At 38.9% G+C, this 23,879-nt stretch overlaps 1 protein-coding gene across 1 annotated transcript in view; it reads right to left on the bottom strand.

Annotated features, from left to right (window-relative positions):
- LOC107705517 (tomoregulin-2-like) overlaps positions 1 to 23,879 on the bottom strand; it is a 54,868-nt gene that overhangs the window by 14,191 nt on the left and 16,798 nt on the right. Inside the window, exons 3-5 of the mRNA XM_016508824.1 lie at positions 23,025 to 23,154; positions 12,065 to 12,091; positions 2,997 to 3,093 (exon numbers count right to left, since the gene is read on the bottom strand). Coding sequence (XP_016364310.1) covers positions 2,997 to 3,093; positions 12,065 to 12,091; positions 23,025 to 23,154 — 254 coding nt within the window. The remainder of the gene's footprint in view (positions 1 to 2,996; positions 3,094 to 12,064; positions 12,092 to 23,024; positions 23,155 to 23,879) is intronic.

Genomic DNA, 23,879 nt, shown 5'->3' on the forward strand with positions numbered 1-23,879 from the left:
CTCAGACATTCATCTGACAACAAAACAGGCACATACAGGCATGCACGCAATATGTGATTGTAACAGCATGAAAACTGCAGATTCACTGCATTTTCACTGAGCTGATGAAAATGTGATTAGAGGGTATGAATTGATTACTGTTAGCTTGAGCTGGATTTCTATGCTATAGGACCGACCGCATCAGTGCTCACAGATGTAGCTGTTAATTGGTTATCAGACACAGCACACACATACAAATAGATTCCAAGGGGAAGAAAGGTAATGAAAGAGAGAGAGAAAGAGAGTGATGGAGAGAGAGGAGTCCTATAACGTCTGGAATTACAACTCTGCAAATCAATCTAGCACACTCAATGTTCGCTGTGGCTAATGGAAACTATATTTTCTCATTTTTCACAGCTTTCCAAAAATATATTTGATGAAAGCAACTTAGAAAGGATCAGTAGGGATTTCATGACTCTCAAATATATACTTAATCTTGTGGAATTGGAGCAGTTATATTTAGTTTAAAGATTCCCTGCATATTAAACCACAAAACCATACAGGGAATGTCACACACAAACATCTTCTAACAGGCCATATTCTACATTTGCTGCTTTTTTTCCCATTAAGTCTGCTTATATGTTTGGATCAAAACAAAACAACCTTTTCTCTCTGACCCCTATTAAATAGCCTTTTTTTTTTGTTGTTGTTAAATTAAAATTTCGTTTTGTATTTATTTACTTATTGTATGTATTTACTGTATGTATGTTTCACTACCGTTCAAAAGTTCAGTGTCTGTAAGATTTTGTAATGCTTTCTTATGTTTAATAAGGCTGCATTTATTTAATAAAAAATACAGTAAAAACAGTAATATGTGAAAAATTATTATAATTTAAAATAACTGTTTTCTATTTAAATATATTTTAAAATTTGAATTTATTCCCTTGATGGCAGAACTGAATTGTAAGGAGCCATTACAGTGTGATCCATCAGAAATCATTCTAATATGCTGATGTGGTGCTCAATATAAATTTCATGTTATTATCAATGTTCAAAACAGTTGTGCTGCTTAATATATTCAATGGATTTGTTGCAGTGAATGGGTGCCGTCAGAATAAGAGTTCAAACAACTGATTAAAAAAGCTGCATGTTTATAATAAACAAATTCATCATCAAGATGTCTTTAACTTCAAACAGTTGCTTCCATCTAAAATATGAGTTCTCTATCCATAATAACTCCAGTAAAAGTCATCTTGTCTGAATCAAGAGAGAAATATGCACAGATCAAGCACTGTTTACAAGCAAACACAGTCCAAAACAGTTCTAAACAAATATGCTGGTGGATGGACAACAGAGGACGGACTTTATCACTGGAGGAAGCATTATTATGGATTATGGGCTGGTATTTTGGCCAGAAGCAATGGTTTAAAGTTAAAATACCTTAATCGTGGATTTATTTCTTTCAAATATGCAGCTTTTCACTTCACAAGATGTTAATTGATGGACTGCAGTCATGTCTGCAGATTACTTGTGGATTATTGTGATGTTTTTATCAGCTGTTTGGACTCTCATTCTGACGGCACCCATTCACTGCAGAGGAACAAGTGATGTAATGCTGAATTTCTCCAAATCTGTTCCTATGAAGAAACAAACTCATCTACATCTCAGATGGCCTGCGCCTGAGTAAATTTTCATTTTTTGGTGAACTATTCCTTTAAGCACCTCCTTTCACTGATCATTTGTTGGAAAAATTTTTTTTATTTATTAAGAATTTCAGGGCCTATTTTGTCTTGTATTTGTGGAAAGTGCCCCCACACCCGCTTTTAACCGACCACATGAACCTTAACGTAGACACACTCACACACATTAACCACTGAGATGCCTCATTTCCCTCTTTTCATCTCTGTCTCTATCTGACATTTTCTCCCTCATTCGTTCCCGTCCCCTTTCACATCTCTATCTCTCTCCATCCCTTGGTCTCCCTCTAATCTGTCTGGTTAGTGTATTACCGTGAGGGATATTTGAATGGTAATTGCTCTCCCATGGTCATGAGGTTTTAATCTGTCTGCTAGGGAAGAGGAACTCTATTAATTGAAGATGGAATTGCAGCGGAGAGCTACGCTCTTTTGCCCCTTCATCTCTTGGGTTGCCTGTCCGCTGTCCTGAAAGCTGGGCCTTGTACTAGGAAATAATCCATCATCCTTCCAGACTGACAGAGAACTGACCCTCACATTCCGGCGACAATACAATTAACATTTACAATCTGCTCAGAATGCCACAGAATTCCACGGCGCAACATGTTAGTCAATGGGTTAACTAAATTACAAGGCTGAAATGTAACAGAAAAGAGAAACCTGAAGGGGAAATGATGGCAAAAAAAAAGCTTGTCCATGTGAGAGTGATTATAAATGGGTCAGAACACTGACCTGGAATCAGCTTTTGCTGATTTTTTTTGCAATAGATCTGAACAGATGGGAGGTTGGCAAAGTCAATATGACATCAAAATTGACTTTTGTAAATTAGATTCCTGTTTTGCTGACATCACAAAAATCATTGTCTTATTTAGTATTTTTGTCCCAATTTCCGATATCTAAACATCCTCAAAACAGGATCAATTTGCTTATCTTGAATTAAGTTTATTTCACTTACCCTACTGGTAAATTGTTTTCTTGCTTTAATCATAAGCCTCACTAAAGATAAGGGACAGATATCACAAGAGAGATTGCAAAGCTAAAAGGGAGAGCTGGAAAGACAGAGAGAAAGACAATCGAATAGAGATTATTTACTGCAGCGCATGGCATTCAGCACGCACCCTCGGCTATGCACTGCAATCTATCACAGAAATGCCGTAGACTTCAGTGCCAGAAAGAGCAGAAACTCACGAAAAGCAGGCCTGCAGAAGACTCTGCATCTGATACATGCCATTAGACACACCCCTGTATTCCTCAAGCCCTCTGGCTCTCTGAAGAACAGAACGTCAGGACCCTGAAAAGCTGTCGCACATGTCTGTGACTCACCACACGTCCTCAGAATCCTCGTCGCACTCGGCCCCAAACTGACAAATGTCGCATGTTGATGTCTCCTTTTGACTGATCTCGGCTGAACCCTCGTTAACTGGAGAGAGAGAGAGAGCAAATGAGATGAGAGATCTTGAGAGTTGCACTTAAAGGGGTCATATCATGAGGAATCAAATTTTCCTGTATCTTTTCAGATAAAAGAGTTCAGGGTTCTTTTATGAAATAATGAAATAAAACTGGTGTTATTTGATTTACATTAGAGGAGTCAAAAGTGCAAGTGAAGAACATGTTTGAGATAAAATATGAGTACGTAATTACACATGTAATTTGGTAAAATTGTGCAAAAAGTTTAAAAATATTATTTAAAATTTGTTTATTTAGGATACATAAAATGCTAGCTGTAAAATTAGCCTTGGTAACACAAACAAGCAGGCCATTTTATTCTTAAATTAATTACATTTATTATTAAATTTACTTTCCATTGCAGAATGTGATCAAACATAATGCATGCACATAAAAAATCCTGTTATATTTACTGTAAAAAATAGCAGCTGTGCTAGAATTATAACTGTACATTTCATCAAGATATAATGATATAATGTTAATATACCTGTCCACATGAACTACCAGAATCTTTGTACCTTAAAATATACTGATAACCACTATAATGCATGTGGTAAAATAGAATCTTATTTTATAACCATATTATGAATCTGAGTGCATCATAAGTGGCCTATCCATAAAAAACCCCAATATTTTTATATATAGACAGTGCACAGTGTCAAAACACAAATCATGACACTAAAATAATGCAAAAAAACATTAGCTCAATAACAGAAAATGCAACACAAAACATCCTAGTGTACATTTCTCACAACAAAATAAGAAGAAACTAAACTATTTAAATAAAATAAAATCATATGTGATGTGCCACGCAGGGACTTCTGGGAATGTTCTTTCAACATAAATTATACAGTAAATCATAGTTTTTACTTCCAAAACCCATACCCTTTTTTGACATTATTTTATAGTGAAGTTCCCTTTCGATACTTTACTCATACTGCGTCTGCTAAGACGATATGGGGAAAACTCCTTTTTCTCAGATGACTGAAGCTTTTTTAATAACGCAGTGTAACTGCACTGCCACTGGTTCGTGCAGTAAATTAAAAATGAACCAATGGCTCGGCAGCGGAGCTGGGCGGGGCCATCTGGCTATATAAACGGGCATGCCGCCATAGGATTATCCGATTTCTATGCCACTGATGGTCACAGCGAGTGCATCTTATGCTTGGGGAGATCCATGCTGAAGATGCGCTCAAGGAGACGGAATGTCCTCATTGCGAGGATATGAGTCTCTCCTCTCTGCGCTCGCGGGCAGCTTTCTTTACAGAAAGTGACCCTGCCCCTCGCGCCCTCCCGTTTTCTTCCTCCCAGGAGCCTGCAAGGAAAAAACAGCGGGGCAGAGGACCTTGGCGCCCAGAGACGAGCAAGCTCACGCCGGCCCCGACCCCACATGCCTTGCTCTCTCCTTAGAGAGAGGCTTCCCCCGTCCTCTTCTCCCAGCCAGACCAGCATCCCTCCGCGGCTGCAAGCAATGTGGTCTTGTTTGGTGGGAGCGAGTGTGATGCGCTTGACGACAGCTTGTCATTTGCGGCCTCCGACGCAGAGGAGCTGTCGGGCTCAATCAGTGACCCCGCCCCCCTGCCGCCTACGGAGCACAGCGAGCCCAAGCCAGGCATGGACACCGAACTCATCTGCGTCCTGTCAAAGGCTGTAGAGGAGCTGGGATTGGAGTGGTCTCTACCGGAGGAGCCCACTCGCAGCCGCCTGGATAAATGGTTCTTGCCGGGGTGCTGTCAAGCCCCTCGACAACGAGCTTCACCATTCTTCCCCGAAGTTCATGATGAACTCACAAAGTCGTGGCGTGCCCCCTACTCGGCCCACCTATGTGCCTCCTCTTCCTCCGCCCTCACGGCGGTCGACGGCGCTGAAGAGAAAGGGTACGACAAAATGCCTCCCCTGGACGAGTCCGTTGCCGCACATCTCTGCCCGCCCATGGCTATCGGCTGGAAGGCGAAGGTTGCTCACCCATCCAAGCCATGCAGGACGACATCAGCCCTCGCCGGACGGGCCTACGCATCTGCTGAACAAGCGGCCTCGGCGCTTCATTCCATGGTGATCTTACAGGTCTATTAGGCCAAACTCCTCCAGAGCATGGATGAGTCCAGCCCGGACCTCGCAGCTTTTAAAGAGCTGCGCAGCGCGACCGACTTGGCTTTACGTGCCACCAAGACCATGGCCCAGGCGATCGGCAGGTCGATGGCCAGCTTAGTGGTGCTCGAGAGCCACTTATGGCTGACCTTAACGGGGATTAACGATGCGGACAAAGTCCCCTTCCTGGACTCCCCGGTCTCCCACTCTGGCCTCTTCGGACCTGCGGTTGAGGGATTCGCCGAGCGCTTCACTGCTGCACAGAAGTCGTCCCAAGCCATGCGACACTTCCTTCCCAAGCGCTCCAGCTCTATGGCTGCTTCTAGTCGCCCCAAATCAGCGCTGACTCAGCAGCCTGCGAAGCCCGCGCCTCCAGTCGCCCAGGCGGCTCCCAAGCCTTAAGCCCCGTTCACACCAAGAATGATAACTATAAAGATAACTATAAAGATAACGATATTAGCGTCCACACAAGCGAACGATATCGTCTGTTTATTCTAAGCGTACCTGCGTCTGCGGCCTTAAATTCTTGAGCTCGGACTCTTCTATTCTTTAATATTGAGAACGATTTTTTGAACTATATCTTTATCGTTATCTTTATAGTTATCGTTCTTGGTGTGAACGGGGCTTTAGCCTCACCAGCGCTCCCGCTCTGCCAGGCACTACCCATTTCCGAAGCGTCAGGGACACCGGCCCAAGTTAGTGCTGGACCCGGTGCCTCAGGCGTCCTCCTGATCTGCGGGAAAGGAAGAGGAGGGGGCCAAATCTCGCTACAGCCGGACCTCCCCCCAAGCAGCCTCTGTTGTGCCTCCAAGCACCCTGTTCATTTCTGGGTGCCAACGGCAGTGTGTTTTTGAACACTGGGCCCATTCAAAAAGCACCCACACAACCAGCCACTGTTATAGTGGAAAAAATAAAGCACAAACACTTCCAAAAAGAGAGCATATTTCCTCTTCCGCTTACCACGAGTTTCGAGTCCCCACAAGGTGATCCTCCACCCGAATTAATCCAACTCCTTGCCACACGGGCCGAGGCCTGGCAGGCCATCCCCGGAGTGTCAGACTGGGTTTTGGGGATAATAAAACGAGATTACACTCTTCAGTTCGCTCGAAGACCCCCGCGCTTCCGCGGCGTGGTGCCCACCTTGGTTCAGAGCAAGGATGCTCACGTCCTGCGCTCCGAGGGGATAAATTTACTGGCGAAAGGAGCCATAGAAATGGTTCCCCCAGGTCAGAGCGAGTCAGGCTTTTATAGCAATTACTTCCTTGTCCCCAAAAAGGGAACGAGGCTCTCACCCCCTCAAGGCGTTTCAGAAGATGCTAGGTCTTATGGCCTCTGTGTCTCCTGTACTACAGCTGGGCCTGCTCCGTATGCGGCCCCTTCAGTACGGGATGAAACCGCTAGTTCCGTCCCATGCCTGGCATCACGGACGCCTTCATATCAAGGTGAACCAGGCCTGTGTGGCAGCCATGGCCCCTTGGAAAGACTCGCATTGGACGGGGTGTGCCCCTGGGAATGGTCTGCAGAAGGAAGGTAGTCTCGACAGACGCTTCCAACATGGTTTGGGGAGCGCTGTGCGACGGCAAACCGGCCTTCGGCCTCTGGTTGAAAGAGGAAGGACGACTACACATCAACTGCCTGGAAATGCTGGCAGTGTGTTTGGGCCTCCGCACCTTTTTGCCAGACCTAAGGGGACGCCGTGTCTTAGTCCGATCGGACAGCATGACGGTATTGTCCTACATAAATTGCCAGGGAGGACTCTCCTCGAGACGCCTCTTTACTCTAGTATAATTAAAAATGGCCAAATGATAATGACATTTACAGTTTTCACAAGATATGTTTGAAAATCTTGCACTGTTCTGCTGCACTCCATTATGCAGCACTCTTGTTGTTAGGATGACAAAAAGCTTTAAAAGTTACATTTTCAACCTGGTCTGCCTCAGTGGTCTAACAGTGCTCATCAATGTCAAAATAATTCAGATGGCCAATCAAATCAAAGTAGGCTGGGTTTACAGTTCACAGAAGCAGAATGCAAATTCCAGCAGGAAGCATCAATTTAGGAATGAGGTGATATGGAAATTTACAAAATGCAAATCATTATAGTCAACTGTTTTATGATAGAAATGTTAAATGACCAACAGCTATATCCAGTGATGCAAACAACTTTTTTTTCTCTCAAATATGCGTGTGTGAATTACCAACGTCAGGGGTGTATTAACGCACAGGGTTCAATTATATTTTTTGAATAATTATTTGTATATATGGATGTTTGCAGCAGTGACAACAGGGTCTTATTAGCACAGTTGTTAACCAGAAAAATTAAAAATGGCACTTCATGCCCAAAAGGATGCTGACCCCTGCCATATATATAGACGATAGTAACAGCCATCAAGTATGGTTAAATAATTCGTTAATTATTGCTGGGGACCAGCCTACTGGTTGCAGTATCAGCCAAGCTGCCCCTCAAAAAAATAAAAATGTAACCGTAAAAGTGATGCATTATTGACGACAAACAGCCTGAGACTCTTCCGTTAGCCCACACCTGCATGAAAATCTGACATTATCACAAGTTTATCACCACAGAGATGAAGACACCTCACCTTAGTGGTTTATACTGAAAAAGGAACAGTGTTTGGTGTGTATTTGTAATGTAATCTAAGCTTGAATAGTGCCCCTGACTAAAACGCTTTAATTAGGACAGTGCTAATTGCAAATTTGCAGTGCTTGAGCCGCTATTGGCAGTAAATGAAAAGATCTAAGTAAACATAGCATGAGAGTTTCTGAAGGCTAAATATGGGTCAAGCAGCAGGTTTTGCCTGAAAAATAGCTAGTTTGAGTGGGTGTAAAGGAACAGCCTGATTTTCTACACATTATGGAGTATAAAGTGTCAGTTGTTGCAATGTGGTCACATTCAGATTCACAGAGTCAGGGATAGTGTTGCTAATAAATGCTAGACAAAGCATTTAAGCTAAAATGGAGATATTAGCTATGGGCTAAGATGAGTTTTGTAAAGAATCACCTCCTTCTTGTCGCTTACAATCAAATGCAGAATGTTAGTTCATACTGCATGATGAATCTGATAGTTTGAAATATAGCTACCCATGGATTCCTGTAATTGAGTAATTAAATCAGTGCGGATCTGACTAGCTACACCCAGATTTCTGATAGTGAGAAGAAAGTTCTATAAGACGTATATTCTGCACAAGCAGCATATCTGCTGCCATTATAGCCGGACCCTCTTTTCTTAGTTTACGGACATGATATAAATATGCAAAAACAAATGACAGGACTTTGAAGTTTCCATCCAAATCAAACCCGACAGCTATGAATATAATTCCTTATTTCAGAGTCCTTTTAATTCACTTGATAATCAAAAACTAGGCATTACCATATGTCCATCCCATATATTACCACATTTTTGGGATAGTCCACCCAAAAATTAACATTTTGCACTCATTTACTCATCCTGTATGACAAAATGCACATTTTTTTTGTGCACACAGTGGAAGTCAATGGTAACCAATTACGTTTTATTACCAACATTCTTCTGACTATCTTACAGAAAGTCATACACATTTGGAACAATGTGAGGGTGTGTACATTTTGACAGAATTTTCATTTTTGGGTCAACTATCCCATTAAAACCATTTTCTTGAATTTCCAGCAAAAACAATTATATTCTGATACTTGCGTCCAAACACTTCCCTACGAAAAACAGTATGTTAAAACAGTATGCTAAAAGAGTAGTATTTTAGAATTCACAGCATTCATTAAATAGTAGATGAGAAGTACTTGGATGACCTACTGCTTCCGGTAAGATTCTGAATTGAACATCAGATGAACACTTTACTATCCCATGAGGCCATGGGAGAGGGTTTGTGAATTGCAGAGAAGCAACACAGCTGATGCCATAGGTCACATGACAGAGACAACATGGCGAATGTAATGCATCCAGGTTTCATTCATACTCCAAACTATGTAGAGTGTACTTTTTGAACGGGCGTGAAGTAAGTTCTTATTTAATATATGTGATTTGGGACACAGATTATGATACAAGATTTTGTTCATATGTCCTTCTCTATTGGATACATAAGATCTCATGTTCAACAATACTATTTCTCTCAGGTTAACAAAACTTTGATTTAGAATCTGTATTTTTAAGAAGCCCCGCTTGTATCTAAATTTCTCATTTTTTTTAGGAGTCAGTTGTCAAAGAATGGAATTAAGTGTGTTTTCATCATTGCATTCACGTGTGTGTGTTGGAAGACTTTTGCGTAATATCCCTGATCAGTTATATGAGGCTCTCAGTTATGTGTGAGTGAGGAGGAAGTGTTGTTTTCACATCAATAGAACATATCTGATTCTGAGTGTGTATGTGTGTGTGTATGTGTGTGATTTAGAATGTATGAGCCAGAGCTCATCAATGATTTACACTCGGACATTAAAACATGTTTGATCTTCCTGGAAGAGGGGCAACGCTTTCCTCAAGCTAAACTCTTCTCTTGAGCCACACTGATCTGTCTCTCAGTGTGGCTGCACCCCCTCCATCCTTCTCTCTTCCTGCCCTTTTCTTTTCTATTTCCCTCCCTATTTCCTTTTTTTATCCTCTCTGATCATTTCTTTTCTTCTCATCCTCAATTTCCTGTTCCCGTTCTTCTGTTGTTCCATTTTTTCCAGTCCCTCGTCTTATGTATATCACCACCTGATCAGTCAATGGGATGGGCATGATGGCTAGCCGTTTAACAATCATTGAATAAATAAGAGTGGTTAACTATTTTTAACTAAACGCCGTTCTTTTGAAATTTCTATTCACCGAATACTAAAAAATGTATCACAGTTTGTACAAAAATATAAAGCATTCAACATTGATAATAAGAAGAAATGTTTCTTGAGGATTAAATCAGCATATTAAAACACTTTCTGAAGAATCATGTGACACTGAAGACTGGAGTAATGATGCTGAAAATTCAGTTAAATATTTAATTTCAGCTTTTGATGCTTCTTTTAATGTAATTCTTTTTAGTGTAATTGTAGGCAATGAATTATGAGATGCAAAATCATAGAGAGTTTTAGCATTCTAGAAGCATGCTGTATTTCACAGTAAAGGCCCTTTCACATGACTCACATCAGCTTTGCCCAATGAATTGAACTCTAGGAGCTATTACCTCCAGCGGCACACTGCGTGCCTGTCAAGCACTGTTAATGCATCACTCAAAGTTCAAACTATTTAAAACTTGATCCTGTTTGCCGTGACCTTTTAAAGCACAGCCAGTGATTACTGGAAAATTCACGTGATGAATGCATTTACAGGTCTTAAGTTTGTGATGTTTGTACATGCTTTTGCATCTCTAATGATGCCTTTTAGAGTTTTAAAAGCAATGAGATATTTCGAGGAGATTTTGAATTCCTCTTAATTTCATTTATTCAATTATATTTACCTTAATATTTCCAACAACAACCCAGTTCTTAAATTCATGTAAATGTAAATTCATCTGAATCCATTTTTAACGAGTGCTTTTTCCTTTCTGTAGTGTATTGAATCAATTACCATGCCCCTTTTATATTCTAAGCTTAAGCTTAAATACATGTTTTCGCTGTTTACTGTGTGTGCACTACTGCTTTCTTGGTACATACAAGTAGCAACCTCATAGAATTGGCTTTTCGTAACTCTATCTGTAATGCTTTTCATGTGGTGGTCAAAAGTGCACATGATGCTTGCACTAAAGCCTTGATGTGAGTTATATGAAAGGCTAATGTATGAAATGGAAAACCTGCATATTATTTTCTGAATACTGCACAGTATGCCTATTACAAAACAAGTGGTAACTGAAGCAGTTGCCAGTATTCTGCAAACATGGAGATCTTGGAAAAAAAAAAAAAAAACATTTTATTTTGCATTTTTACTTTACTTTTGTGCAAGAATTTCTTGTCTTTTTGCAGTCTGATCAAATAAATAAATCACTGGAGACTGTAAAAAATTACTGGAGTAAGAATTATTGGAGTATGTTTTTCAAGAAATATGATTTCATTCTTTCTACTTTCTAGCATTTCATGTTTAATTCAGTGTTTTACTTGCCATTTCTTTGTAAATAATTGTGAAACTTACTAGCAAATTCGGAGTTAACTTTTTTTCTGCGTATGCTTATTCTTTTCAGTGTATGCTATTCCAAACATAAAGCTTACTACATTAATTCTGTATTCCAGAACACAATGTGACTTGAACTTTATAAATAAAACTGAACTAATATCAGACGCAATTTTCAGCTGACTTACTTTTTGTGTCTCATCAGTTTATCAGACTTTTAAAAGCAAATACATTTTTACACAAAACTGGATTAAAAATGCTAATTATGTTACTTTCTGATATAAACATGCAACTTGGTAATGTCATGTGACAACTATATAGCATGATATAGCAAAATGCCTACTTAGTTTTTTTTTTTAAGTACTAAGACCACTAGGTGTTCCATTCCAAACATAGTCTCTACCTCTCCATTCCTTGTTTCACATTCATTTGATCGGCTGAACTTTTCTAATATTTCAGAGGAGATATCATCCCTCCCTTCAGAGCATGCCTCCCTCCCTCTTTCTTCTGTTTCTCTCTCCTGATCTTCCCATCACCACATCCAGAATCTCTTTTTAATTAGCCATGCTCTAGAGTGAAATTCTTCATCCTGGATTCACTTCATAAGTACTGCTGGCATATTCACATCTATCAGGAGAGGCAGACAGAAGCTGCTGTCATCCGAACTCAGTATGAGCATTTTTGTGTGTGTGTGTAGATGTGAACATACAAAGCGAGATATGAGATCATTATTGTAATGCTCTGTATTAATTAGAGATGAGTTGCAAATACTCACCATCATCCCCTGATCCAGAGCCAGCATCTACAAAGCAGAAAAACAGAAGGTCAGGAACAGAAGCATCATGTCCATTCAAACGGATTTTGTTGTATTTTTGAACCAATTCTAAATGCAACTTACTAACAAAAAAACAATATATTTGATAATTAGGTTGCACGTTCATAGATACAAAAGGTGTTGTCTGCAACACTGTGGCAAAATCATCCATCCACACATATAAATCATCTGGCCAACTGAGTTGGTGCTTCTGCAGATCATTTGCATTAAATTGAAAATTTTGTGATCATCTACCCAGCCTGCATGTTGTCGAACTTGTATGATCGTAGAGCACAAAATTATCTTATAAGTTTACTGGCTGTCAAGTTCAATTGCATTTTCACTTTATTAAAATTAATTAGGTTGGGATTTGAACTTTGCTCACTAAGAAAAAAAAAAGCTGTAGTTTTAAGAAACAAGAATGCTGTAGTTTAGTTAAGTGAAGATCAAATAAAGATGCACAAATGTCAAATTGATGATAAAGGCATATTCCTCTAAAAATGAAAATTCTTTCATTTAATTATCTTCATGCCATACCAGATGTATATGACTTTCTTTCTTCAGATGGACACAAACAAAAACAGTAAAACAATCCATCCCTGTGAGTCTATATGCAATTATAAGGGACCCCCAAAGTTGATGCATCATAATCGACACAAAGCGAACACTGCGATAATCCATGTGACCTCAGTTGATGAATCAATTTATTCTAAAGTGAAACTTAAGAAAAGGTGTGTGTAAAAAATACCAATATTTTAAACAGTTTGATCTATAAACCATTGCTTCCGGCCAACTGTCATATACGTTGACATAAATGTCATCACATTGTTAAGTGTGACATAAGTGCATTGCAAAGCTTGTGTGTGAAGTGACGTCCTGTTTGCTTCCTCGTGTGAGCTTCTTATATCACGCTTCACAATGTGCTGATGTAGCGTTTCACAATGCTCTCATTAATCCATGTTTGACAGTTGACCAGAAACAATAGTTTATAGTTAAAAAAAAGTTTAAAACATTAGTTCTTACACACACAACTTCAGAAGACATTGATTCATCAACTGGGGTGGTATGGATTACAGTCGTGTTTATTTTGTGTGGTTTCTGAAGCGACATTTTGGGGGTCCCATACACTTGTATTATATGGACTTTTTGTGTGTGTGTGTGTGTGTGTGTGTGTATTATTAAAATTACTGTGACAGTTTTGTGTATTTATTCATTTTTGTCAATTTATTCATCCCTTTAATTTTAAAAGTGTAAAATCAATCAAGTGTGTCCAAACTTTTGACTTGTACTCTAATTATATTTAAATGCCCCTAAACCTCACATCAAACTTTGCAGGTCAGACAGTCTCTTCCTGTAACTGTACAGTTCTTGGCCAGAAGAATCCTCAGATTTTTGCCCGGCATGTGGAAGCAATAGAAGCAATATCACAGACATCATGCAAAATGAAAGTCAGTGTGGCACAGAGCACTTCTCTCTTATAGTCCTATTTATTCAGGCATTTATGGAACACTAACTTACACCAGAGGCTTAATTCTAGAAGATTCCTGGGACTTAAACTGAGCTTTTATGAGCTCAATGGATTTCATCTGTGGAACTGAGAACTAGTGGGTGAAAGAAAAAGAACTATAGAGGGAAATGTGTACATTAGAGTGGAAAGGGACGGTGGAATGGAAAAGGAGCTTGGCTGTCACCTCATTTCCAATTTTTAACACTTATAAATCGGCCCTCTGGCTGCATCTGTACCACTCAAAATATAAATAATGGAGTTCTTGTGGTTTCATTTGAGGTGAAAACAAAAAGTAGCCCCAGATAACCCCACTTTCTCTCTCTCAAGTTCAAGGGCACAGCCGCTATGACTAGACTGTACCATGCTCTCACGCTCTCAGTCTTTCTCGCCATCCGCCCCTGGGCTCGACGGCAGCTTTGGGAAAATCTGACATTCATCAATTTGTTATGATGGAGAGGAGCAGCTTATAGCTCTGTGCCCTCCCATCAATCACCCCACCAATTATTCCCCGCCCAGAACAAATATAAATCTTCGTTTGAGATGGCCACAGGACGGCGCGGCCTTAATGTGTTATTCCTTTAATTCCAAACTGTACCTCTCCTGCTCCTCCGCAAAAGTACTTTTCTTAATAGGTATTTTTGTCTTGTTTTTCAGTAAAAATATCTCAACCTCTCTAAGTAAGGGGTAATGTACAGCCAGATGGTCACTATTGCAAAATAATTAATTTTAGCTTAATAACTGATGTTATTCTATTAATAAAATGTAATCTAATTAAGATTAAATTTAATATAAATTAATAATATAAACACAATTTTAAAAAGGCGTGCACCATTTAACTTAATTAATAAAATCACACCATAAGGAGGACAGGAAAGTCAACATACATGGATGGAGGACAATGTGGTAATGTAGATACTGTATACGCTACCAATTCAAAAGTTTGGGGTCAATAACAGTGGCGTATTTAGGTACGGGCAACATGGGCAACGGGCGGCACGGGGCACCCGCACAAGACAAAACGGAATGCACGATCGAGTTTTCACCGCTCATTAGCACGGCACGTCAATATCATGTCACCGTGTGGGTTAATTAACCTGGTCGGGACTCGGCATGTGCGCCCGGAGAAGTACTCACTCACTCAGACTCAGACGCATATGGAGGGTTAACCAACTCCATGGGTAAGGCTAAAAGTAGCCTTATGTTTAGCCTAATAACTACGCACATCACAAACCCGTCTTTTTAGGCAGGTACCAGATATGTGTGTCATGCCATTAAATATTTTAATATGACAGAATTTGTATTTAAATGGATAGTTCACCCCGTAAGACCTTCGTTCATCTTTGGAACACGTCTTTGGAACCTGCATAGACAGCAATGGCCCAGAAAGGTAGAAAGGACATTGTTAAAATAGTCCATGTGACATCAGTGGTTCAACCGTAATGTTATCTCTGTACACACAACACATCAAACTTTGAAACAGATGGACTACAGAAGGAGAAGACCATAATGGGTGCCACTCTTGTCAGTTACATTCTAAAAAATGCTGGGTTGTTTCAACCCAACTTTGGGGCAAATATGGACTAACTAAACCGTTGGGTTAAGGTTTTACATAAAGATCCAGGGGGCGTGGTTGGATCCACATCTAGGGGTGGAGACGGGTAGGTTTAGGTATATGTAAGGTGGGAGGAGTTGGATCTGGATCCAACCACGCCCCCTGGATCTTGTGTTCTGCAGTGAGGACCATCTCCAATCCAGCATGTTCAACAGCATTTTTGTACTGAAACTGTACTTCCCAGCATGTTTTGCATGGAACTTAATGAGGAGAGTAAAAATGTTTAAATAATGTGTTTTTTTCAGAAGGATGAGAAAACAGAAAGACATATTAGTGTTTAACGTTCAGTTTTGTTGGGATTTAGAATGGTTTCAGTTACACTGGGTAACTATTGTGGTGAAGAGTGCAGTTAAGAAAAAAAAAAGCCAACGATTTGTTAGCTAGCTAGCACAATGTTTAGTGATGTGACGCAAAACATATGAACCTGAATAAATGAATCCTGTCAGGGAAGCATATAAAATCACTTTGAGACTACTTTGCCTAATTGGGTCACTTCAGTGCATGATGTCGAAGTAACATGAACAAATTATGTTTGTGTAACTTAGTCGATTCATGAGGAACCATATACATGATTAAATCTAATTCATTTAAAAAACAAGACAAAATAAAAGAACAGATTAAGCAAATTTTTATTTTGCAGTGTCCCCTTCCTCAACCTTTCAGTTTCTCACTTTCTCTTGCTCTCTTTCCCAAACTTCTGTGTCCCCTGCTGGGTCACAGGTAACACAAATAGTCTGAGCTATGCAGATGAGGCTGAGGTCGTTCATATTCATGAGGCTGTGGTTTTAATGAGGGACTCAATTACAGGTTCACATTACTTTGAACCTGTGACATTTCGGCTGTCTGAAATAGAAAGAGAGAGACAGAGGCTGCATGTATTCAGCATCTAATTTCTTCATTTTCAATCTGCGTTTTCATTCTCCAGATAATTCCTTATTCCCTTTGCTGATCAGACCAATCCCGATGCAGTCATGATCTTCCATAATTAGCCAAATTATTTGTCTGGGTCTGTCCTTCTGGTATTACATCAGACTGTCTCTCTCACTCTCTCTCTCTCTCTACCCATCTCTCTCAAACTGCTCTGTGGGGAGCGTCTAGATGTTCTGATGGATTATCCAAATGATGACTTTTCCGATTCCATCTTCCTCCAGCACACACACACACACACACACACACACACACAGGGGGTCTGATTTATAACTATCCTCATCTTTCTCTTCTTTATAAGCAATGGGTGATCAATTTGAGAACAGTGTGACCTGTGTTTATTCTGTCTCCAAACATACACTCTGATTTGTGTATCCCCATACAGCACACACAATGATTTGTGGTTTGTGAGGAAGTGTAGCCCACTTTACTTGACACTGATTACTGCCTTTGCCTCTAAACAACCACACATCTCTGCATCACACACAGACACACACAGATGGCTGTTCGTCTACCATGGTAGGGACTCTACATTTCACATGCACTGTTTTTTTGCTAGATATTTTGTAAAACTATTATCTAATATAAAAGTTACCTAGACTGAAAAGTAGTTTGTTTTAAACACATCTAATGCCCCCCATTTAAAATGGGAATTGTGGCCTGTTTGAAATCTACTAAGCTTCAGTTCATTGAAGAAAAACAGAAATTTTTTAATTGAAGCATTTAAATGTGTCCCACATTATTTTTCTCCATTACAAAACCTTTAATGTTCTTTAAAATTGTGAGACACAAAGCAATAACATTATTTGGACTCTACAGCATGGCAGGAAAGTAAATGATCTTATTTTATATTCAGATTTTTTACACAAATTGTAGTGTTGACCGATTTAACCCTATACCCAAGGTATTGCAAGAAAAAAAATTATCAGACAAATATTTTTCTACAATTTAATTTAGGGAAATATACACTATAATGTTCAAAAGTTTGGGGTTGGTAAGATTTTTTAAAAATAATGATTTTTCAAATGAGTCTCATGCTCACCAAGGCTGAATTTACCCACGACTGAAGTGAGACCCTTGAACAAGGCACCAATCCCCCAAATGCTCCCGGGTGCCGCAGCAAAAATGGCTGCCCACTGCTGTGTTTGTGTGTGTGTGTGTGTGTTCACTACTCACTGCTGTGTGTGTGCACTTGGATTTGATAAATGCAGAGCACAAATTCCGAGTATGGGACACCATACTTGGCTACACGTCACGTCACTTTCACTTATTTGATTAAAATACAGCAAAAACAGTGATATTGTCAAAATGCTTTTTTTATTTTAAATATATTTTGAAATGTTTTTTTTTTTTATTCCTGTGATGGCAAAGCTGATTTTTTTTTAGCAGCCATTATTCCAGTCTTCAGAAATCATTCTAATATACTAATTTGGTGCATAAGAAACATTATCAGTGTTGAAAACAGTTGTGCTGCTTAATATTTTTGTGATTTTTTTCCAGGATTTTTTGTTGAATATGAAGTTTAAAAGGTCCAAGTTTATTTGAAATTGACACTTTAGATCAATTTAATGCATTCTTGCTGAATAATAATTAATTTTAAAAATCATACTGACCTCAAATCAAAAATTTATCTTATATGATGCTTATCTTTGTGGACACACACACACACACACACCGAGGTAATTTATATTTATATATATAAAAAAATTCTATAACCTATACAACTACACCTGCATTTAATCCTTGAAATGCATATTTAGATATTTATTATTATATATTTATCTTTGTTCTGGATTGAATTAGACTTCTTCCTCATTTATGACAAAAGTATGCTAATCTAGAGACAGAGGACAAAAAGAGGACAGAAACTGGACCAAAATACGTTGTGTGTGTGTGAGTGTGTGTGTCCTCACAGGAAGTCACCTCTAATGAGTAGAAGTGTGTCTTTGTGCATGTGTGTGAGAAAAACAGAAAGAGGTGGAACAAAGTCATTTGCCATTATAGCAGTACACAAGCCCGATCGCGATTCCCCTGAGCTTTACTCAATAGTCTTCCTAAAGCTGTGTCTCTATGCCTCAGGTAATTGATCAGATAATGAAGAAAAGGCGAAAGAAAGAGAATGAAATGAGAGAGAAAAACAATGGATGAAGGAGGGAAAACAAACAAGAATCGTTTCTGGTATTAAATGTTATTTAAAGATTCAATTTCAGTGAACATTAGAGTATCAGTATCTTGACCCATGACTGCTGTCAGCGCTGTGTTGTGTTTCTCTTTCTCTCTAATATTGTACCAGCAGGTGAGATAGGCTGGAATTGGCTTCCATCACAAATATCACACTGCATGTCAGAACGTCAATCAAGCCTGCATCTAAACTGTCTCCCTGAGAAAAACAAACTGTAACCTACAAAAAAATGTCTTTGCAAAAATAAAACATTTTTGAAATCTACATGTTTCATGTTTTTCAGTAATAAATTGAGCTTTTGTTTAAATTCTTAAGATCTGTTTCCAGGGCCGCATTAACCATTGGGCTAGGCGGGGCTGAAGCCCCGGGGCCCGAGCAAGGAGGGGGCCCGTGATTGGCTGTGGAGTAGCTTGACGGACATCGGTAGCGCCGATCGCCAAAGCCCCACCACGCCCCTCACTTTTTAGCGCTATTATTTAATGGAGTTTTTCCCGTAAATTCCATGCATTACCATTAGAGATTAAAAGGGTCATATGATGCTTTTTTAAATATCATTATTTGGTGTAACAGAATATGTTGACATGCTTTAATGTTCAAAAAACACATTTTACCAATCAAATGCATTTATTATATATTTTACTTTTGAACAAACTGTGCACGTAGCCTATCTATCAGGTGATCGCTGCGCCTAATATCTACATTTACCTCTCTTCACTTCATTCTGGTGTAATCTAGAAATGGTCATGCAAAGAACAATCTTCGAGAAGTAAAAACATGAGTGAGTCACTAAAATCCACAGCTAGTTTATTTTACTTGTAAGCTTTTCATTTAAACTGCATTTTAAGTATTTTGGTTTAAAAACTAATTTAACTGTTCAGGGACATTAAGCAGTGGGGCAGAATTAATTATGGCAAATGCACGCGCTAAGACGGTTTCTGATACGAGCGGAGCGCACTTGCTCGTACAGCGCCTGACTAAACTAAGAGTTATTTTTCGCGCCTTGTGTTTAAACGTTCAAATACACATAGTTACGTGTCAAAATGCCAGTCTCCTCGTCAACACAGTCATTTGTGTCTTAAATGAACGTTAATAGTTAAAGATAAAGCATGTGCACTAGTTGGCTATTATGCGATCCTGGCATTATATGATGAGATTTTAAAGGGATATTCACCCAAAAAATTAAATACTGTCATCATTTACTCAGTTTCAAGTTGTTCTGAACCTGTATGAATTTCTTTGTTCTCCTCAACATAAAAGAAGATATTTTGAAGAATATTCGTAACCACCAGAAAGTTTCTGGTCCCTGTCGACTCCTGTTTTTTTTCTCGTCAATTTCTTTGTTCTATTGTAATTCATGACTGTTTACTTGTCTTCAGTAAGTTTGTTTTTACTTAGGCTAGTATTTTTTATTTTGTGATATTGGAATTGGTAACAAGAATTGTGAAATTGCAATGCATCAAAAATTTTGATTGGATAAAAATCCTATTTTAAGCTATATATTTAATTATTGTGATGGGGGGCCCTGCAGTAAGTCATAGCCCCGGGGCCCAGTGAGGTCTTAATGCGGCCCTGCCTGTTTCACACCAAACGCATTGTAACTGCAACAGCATGTGTGTGTTGAGCTTTCACAATGTGTTTCTGCTGTATATAACAGAAAACTTACAATCTGTGATCTGACTTAACAAAATGCCACAATCAAACCCCAGAGATTTTAAAATGAACTCAAACATTTGTCATTAAAATCTTTGAAGACCAATTTATCTAAACAATTCACATTAAATTTGTAGCTCTATACACATTAATATATTGTACTACATTAACTCTGTACTGTACATTAACAATTTGTAATGTACAATATAAGAATTTTTGCACAAATGTCTGAGACAAAGTTATTTACTTTGTTTACAGTATTAAAACATACTGTAATTGAGAACTCTGTGACATAGCAATGTCTGAACACTATGTTTCTCTCTGTTCTTTTTTAAAGATTATTATATATCCCAGTTTTAGAAGTGTCATTATCACCATTAACATTCAGAACCAACTGTGTCGTTCTGTATTTCACCCGACACCAGGTGCATTCGTCACTCTCAGAGTCATTAGGCGTTAGTGAATGATTGTTACTTTAGCTCATAATCACTGTTATTTCCTCCGCGGTGTGGCCACAAGTCAGCACATTTAGACTGAACCCCGCTGGATGTTTCACTGTGGAATGTTGCGCCTCTGAGTGTCGACAGCATGTGAACATATCACTGCTCCCTGCTAATGGGAGTTTGCAGTTGAATTTATCTTTGAATTTGTTGCCGCTTATTGGCAAAGCTCTAACATGGAGTAAATCTGATTCTAACCCTTCCTATTCTCTCTTTCTTTCTTTCTTTCTTACTTTTTGTTTTGTTTGAGGGAACACCATTTTTTAAGTGGCACACACAGGTTCAATTATTTGTGCAAATTTGTTATCAAAGATGATACATTTATTAAATATAAATGTATTTATTTATTTGTTTGTTTGTATTGTTAATATGATTTTATGTTTGGTAAGATGCATATTCAAAATTCATTTGCTTGAAATGTCCAAAATCATTCATTATTATGATGTGGAATCACTTCTACATACATTTTCAACATTTCAAATGAGCTAATGTAGTACAAAAAAATATTTTCTATGAATTAAAGTTATCCTAGATTAATAAATGTTGTTTGTTTTTTGTTAAAAAAATTTAACTTCTTGTAGTGTTACCAAATTATTACCTAAATAACCAAAATATTAATCATTTTTTTGTTTGTTTTGTTGTCCAGTGAAACCATCTAAACATCTTTATAACAAATTTATTTGAGAAGTCAAAACAATATTTTTATGAATTAACCTATAGGTCAAAGGGGAGGTCTAATGCTATTTCATGCTTATTTACACTGTTAAAGAGTTGGATTCTCATGCTAAACATGGACAAAGTTTTAAAAAATGAGTTGGACGTATGACAGCGTATTTCTGTGCCAAATACACTTCTTCAAGGTTCATATAAGTTTTGGAAAGTTTTTTATTTGAGTATGGACCTGTATGACATCATAAAGGACGTACGTAATTCCTTGTATGGGCACTTCTTCATAAAGAGCGCGCGCACACATCAACCAGAGCGAGATCGAGAGCAGCCCATCAGCGTGCTTCGTTCGGGTTACGGAAGTCATCGGCAGCGCTGCACAGGACTTGCTCGAGAAGGAATTTGTCATTTTGTTTTTAGACCACAAAATCAACTATGTCACCAAAGAAGTGTGTTTTTGGTTGTGAAGGAAAGATAACCCTGTTCAGCTTCTGAAAGAACCCAGCGTTAGGGAACAGTGGATGCAGTTTGTTTCTCAGGTCAGCAATGGACTGAGTTGTGCAAGTGTGTTTGTTTGTTCCCGGCATTTCGGTGATGAATGTTTTATAAACAAATTAAATAAAATTTTGTTCCTGTTTTATTTATGTCAATGTCACAGCTTGCAGACGATCGCTACGCAAAATCTGCAAGGGTTTGTGACTCTAGCTCCGCCCACGGCACGCCTCCAGGAGCTCGACTGTTTTCAGAGAGAAGCATAAAGCTGTATCTGTCTTTTATAAATCTGATAAAACTAAAGACTCTTTGGAGATATGAAGGATGCAATACTACTATATAGGTACTCAGAATTAACATGAGGCAGAAACTGTGTGTTATGTCCCCTTTAACAAATGCTGTTAAAATATTGTTCTTAAATAATTTACTAATGTTAACAAATTATACCTTATTGTAGGCAGTGTTACTTTTAAAAGTAATGTATTACAATATTGTGTTACTCTATAAAAAGTAACTAATTGCATTACTTGGTTACTTTTTATGGAAAGCAATGCATTACATTACTTTTGCATTACTTTTTGTCATCTGGGCTGGGCTTGCTTTTTGTTAATAACAAAAAAAAAAAAAGATTTTTATTTGGCAACTGTAAAGTCCTTTTCACACCGAAAGTGAATTAATAAGCCTCAGTCTGAAGGAAGTACCTCTGTCTCTGCACCTCACTCCTAATTTCTTTCAACACAGGGACAGGAGAGGTGTCAGTGAATAAATGGAACAACTTGTGAATAACTTGTGTTACTTATTTGAAAAAGTAACTATAAAAGATATTTTGTTGTGAATTTAAAAAGTAATGTGCTACTTTGCTAGCTACTTGAAAAAAGTAATCTGATTACATAACTCGCACTACTTGTCATGCATTACCCCAACACTGATTGTAGTATAACCAAATCATTAGAAAATAAACAAAATCATAATCAGTTTTTGTTTGTTTGTTTTGCTGTTCAGTGAAACTATCTTTAAAACAAGATACATTTATTTGAAAAGCAACACTACCATAAATACATGTTATCTAAAACGAAGGACGTTTAAATATTGTATAGATATCTATACTGGAATACAAAACAAACTTTTGTGTTCTGGTTTGTGCAATATTGGCCCAGTTTTAAGCAGAGATTTGAGATCAATATGAACATTATATTAGATTAATAAATGCTGCTGAAGTATTGTTCATTGTTAGTTCATGATAAACAATGATGCATGCATAAACAAACAGAACCTTATTGTATAGTGTTAATGATTTGAATGATTTCAGTACAGCAGGTGCCGTGGAGACGTCCAGTGGCACACACACACAGGAAGGACAGTCACCTCACGACACAGGGACGTACCGACAGGACAGGCACTCTCTGACACCACCAGCACTTCTGTCTGCAATTTACAGGCCTCTTTGCGCAGGAGACAGTGATTCTCATAGCTCTCGCCATTAGATCCGCACACTGGAGCATAGTCACTGCTGCACTGTAAAGAGAGAAAGAGGCACAGGTGTCACAGATGCATGTTTCTGTAGTAAATGTTTAATGGTTGGATCAGATGAGGACAAACTTTAATTACATCTGCATTCTGAAACACAAGACACCTATCTGAGTGTACCTGCGTGCAGGTAGTGAAGAGTGAAAGAATGGCTGCTATTACACCCTACAGCACACACACACATACACACAGAAGCCCGCTGGTGTCATTATGGCCAGCTGTGGTGTGGTGTCTGGAGGAAGCAGGTCACCCAGAGGCAAGAACACAGAAGGTGAACCAGTTTCACTCGTATATCAACCCCACAGAAGCAGATAGAGGTTATTTACATCAGCCATTAAACAAGAGGTCATCCATCTATCTGAATACACACATGCACACTCAACTGACACACAGCAAACACACTGTAAAATCAGTGGAAACACACATGCACACCAAACACAGAACTGCTGACTAACAGCCTGAGGGTAAAAGAGAGCAAAAGTGAGAAGGACAAAACAGAGACACAGGAGGGAGGGTGACTCTTTAATAGTTTGAAATCTCTAGTGTGATTTATAAATCACAGGCAACCAGCCATAAATATCGGAGAAGGTGATTTAATGTATCAGAAAACAGTGAATCTGTCTGAAACGGCGCGGCGAATCCGCACCAAAATCGCGGGATCCCTTCAGCTCGAGGAACCCTCTCGAACGCCGAATCGAGTGTACGTCTCGAGG

This window comes from Sinocyclocheilus rhinocerous, unplaced genomic scaffold (assembly GCF_001515625.1).
Source record: "Sinocyclocheilus rhinocerous isolate Xijiao unplaced genomic scaffold, SAMN03320098_v1.1 scaffold504, whole genome shotgun sequence".
Lineage (NCBI taxonomy): Eukaryota > Metazoa > Chordata > Actinopteri > Cypriniformes > Cyprinidae > Sinocyclocheilus > Sinocyclocheilus rhinocerous.